Here is a 2043-nt window from a genome sequence, read left to right on the forward strand (position 1 = left end):
AGAGAGAGAGAGAGAGAGAGAGAGAGAGAGAGAGGGAGAGAAGGTGTCTACATACAGTATGGCAGCTGCAGGATTATTACTTCTTGCAGAGTTTGTGCAGTGTGCACGCATGGTTCACGCAAGTGGCACGCACAAGGCACGAACATTGATGCATGCTGAAATTTTGAACATTTCAAAATTCTCTCTATGACATGGCACGCACCCCCACAACCTTCATCCTCACGCTCGTTCCCGAAGAATTTAATCATTGGCACACCAAAGTATACGCCACTGTGGGAATGAAAATCGTGCAAGTGTCAAGTTGGCATTACTCTTGCAAACACAAGACACCATAATCCAATCACTTCACCATGAAATTTTGACAGGCATTGAATTTAGGTTGTGGATTAAAAAGGTAATACTGAACAGGTTATTTAGAAATTAGAATTCTCAAGAAATGCAAACGATACCTTTCCATTCTAGCGCTGTAGATCCTGTTGTAAGACCAAACTCTTCCCTGAAATGACTGTTACCCATTGTACATTGGAAGATCCAAATCAAGTTATCAAGACTGACCAGAAGTGTAACCTAGAGAAAATAATTCAAATAACTTTAAAACAAATAAAATCGGATACATTGTGAAGCTGATAAATCATAGGTGTAGGATGGTTTTACCCTGTAAGGGGGTAGAATGCAAAACTGGGTATGAAAATTTAGGTGAACATATGCATGGGTACCAGTTATACTGTAAAGTATTTTAATTATGCGGATGATACCTTAAAAACAGTATTAAACTAACTCAAATTTGCTCGGAAAATAGCTATGCAGAATCGTAATTAAACTACTGCACAATATATTGGTTATACAGGTATAAGATTAGGTCAAAGCCTAATTTTTGGCAAAATCTGATTGGAAATTGGCCATTATTTTACGAAATGTTTGGACAGATTTCTACAGTAGGCCTAATTTTGAGCCAGAGGATATATTCCCTGCGCAGGCCTTAATGGGCAGGTACGAGTTAGCCTGTATACGTATTAGGTGCAGTTGGACTTTATTAGGCCAAATATAGGCTGACTCGTACACACAACACGTACACAAATTTTGGATAATTCGTACACAAATTTTGGCTAACTCGTACACAGAATTTTGGAGAGCCTGTACACACAATTGGCTAGCCCGTACAAATTTTGTGTAATATTGACTTTTGTATTTCAAACTTTTATGCAAAATGTATTGTATTTTGACAATACAGTACTATAAATAGTTACACTGATCTATATTATTAAAACCTACTTATGATTATTAGAACATGTGGTCCATAAATGTTAAATAGATTTTACTGAAGCTGATCACCTTTCCATTGAGAGGGCGTTATAAAAATTATTAGTGCGTTTTTCTCTAGAGATATGTTTCAGACCTGATTGCAGACTTACAGTAGTATTGATTTTGTCTTTTTAACAATACTTGACTATACATAATACTCCCATAAATACTTTTTGTATTTTTTCAGTAAGAGTGTAATGAGTATTTTTAAAGTATTTTACGATTGGGCCAAATAAAAAAAAAACTATTGCGTTGGCCATGCCCGACCGCCCCAAAATGTAAGAAATTGAGGTTCGGCAATTTGTTTTTTTTTTTTTTACAACAAAAAATTTTAAATATAATTTTAGCATGTTTTTAGTACAGTATGTAGGCTGGTGTTAGATATTGAAAATGTTCTTCTCCTTGCAGTTCCCAGAAGTAAACAGCCAAGTGTACCGAACTTAGTTATATACTATCAGTGGACTGGCGTGGTTGTGATGGCCTCAAATTGTAAGTCCACACGCAATCCATCACAACAAGGGGTCGCGTAACTTTGCCGAAGTGCGCCAGCTTAAACCAACTTTGTGCCTGCTTGGGTTTGGTGAGGCAAACCTGTTACCTTTGTTAAGGGAGCTTTAGGCTATGTTCACACACACGGCGTAAGGCTGGCTTAAGCCTGGCGTAGCGTACGCCTTTGTGTGTGAACTAGGCAGTGGCGTTGTTAAAGCCACTCACTACGCCACGTCCTTGGCGTTATTAACG

General features: G+C 37.9%; 1 protein-coding gene across 1 annotated transcript in view; it reads right to left on the reverse strand.

Annotated features, from left to right (window-relative positions):
- Positions 1–2043, reverse strand: part of LOC117112809 (transmembrane protein 170A-like) — a 26631-nt gene that overhangs the window by 8093 nt on the left and 16495 nt on the right. The window contains exon 2 of the mRNA XM_033255984.1: positions 450–567. Coding sequence (XP_033111875.1) covers positions 450–516 — 67 coding nt within the window. The 5' untranslated portion in view covers positions 517–567. The remainder of the gene's footprint in view (positions 1–449; positions 568–2043) is intronic.

The sequence above is a fragment of the Anneissia japonica genome, unplaced genomic scaffold (genome assembly GCF_011630105.1).
Source record: "Anneissia japonica isolate Jap-2015-1 unplaced genomic scaffold, ASM1163010v1 scaffold172582_len1462937_cov174, whole genome shotgun sequence".
NCBI classification, from domain to species: domain Eukaryota; kingdom Metazoa; phylum Echinodermata; class Crinoidea; order Comatulida; family Comatulidae; genus Anneissia; species Anneissia japonica.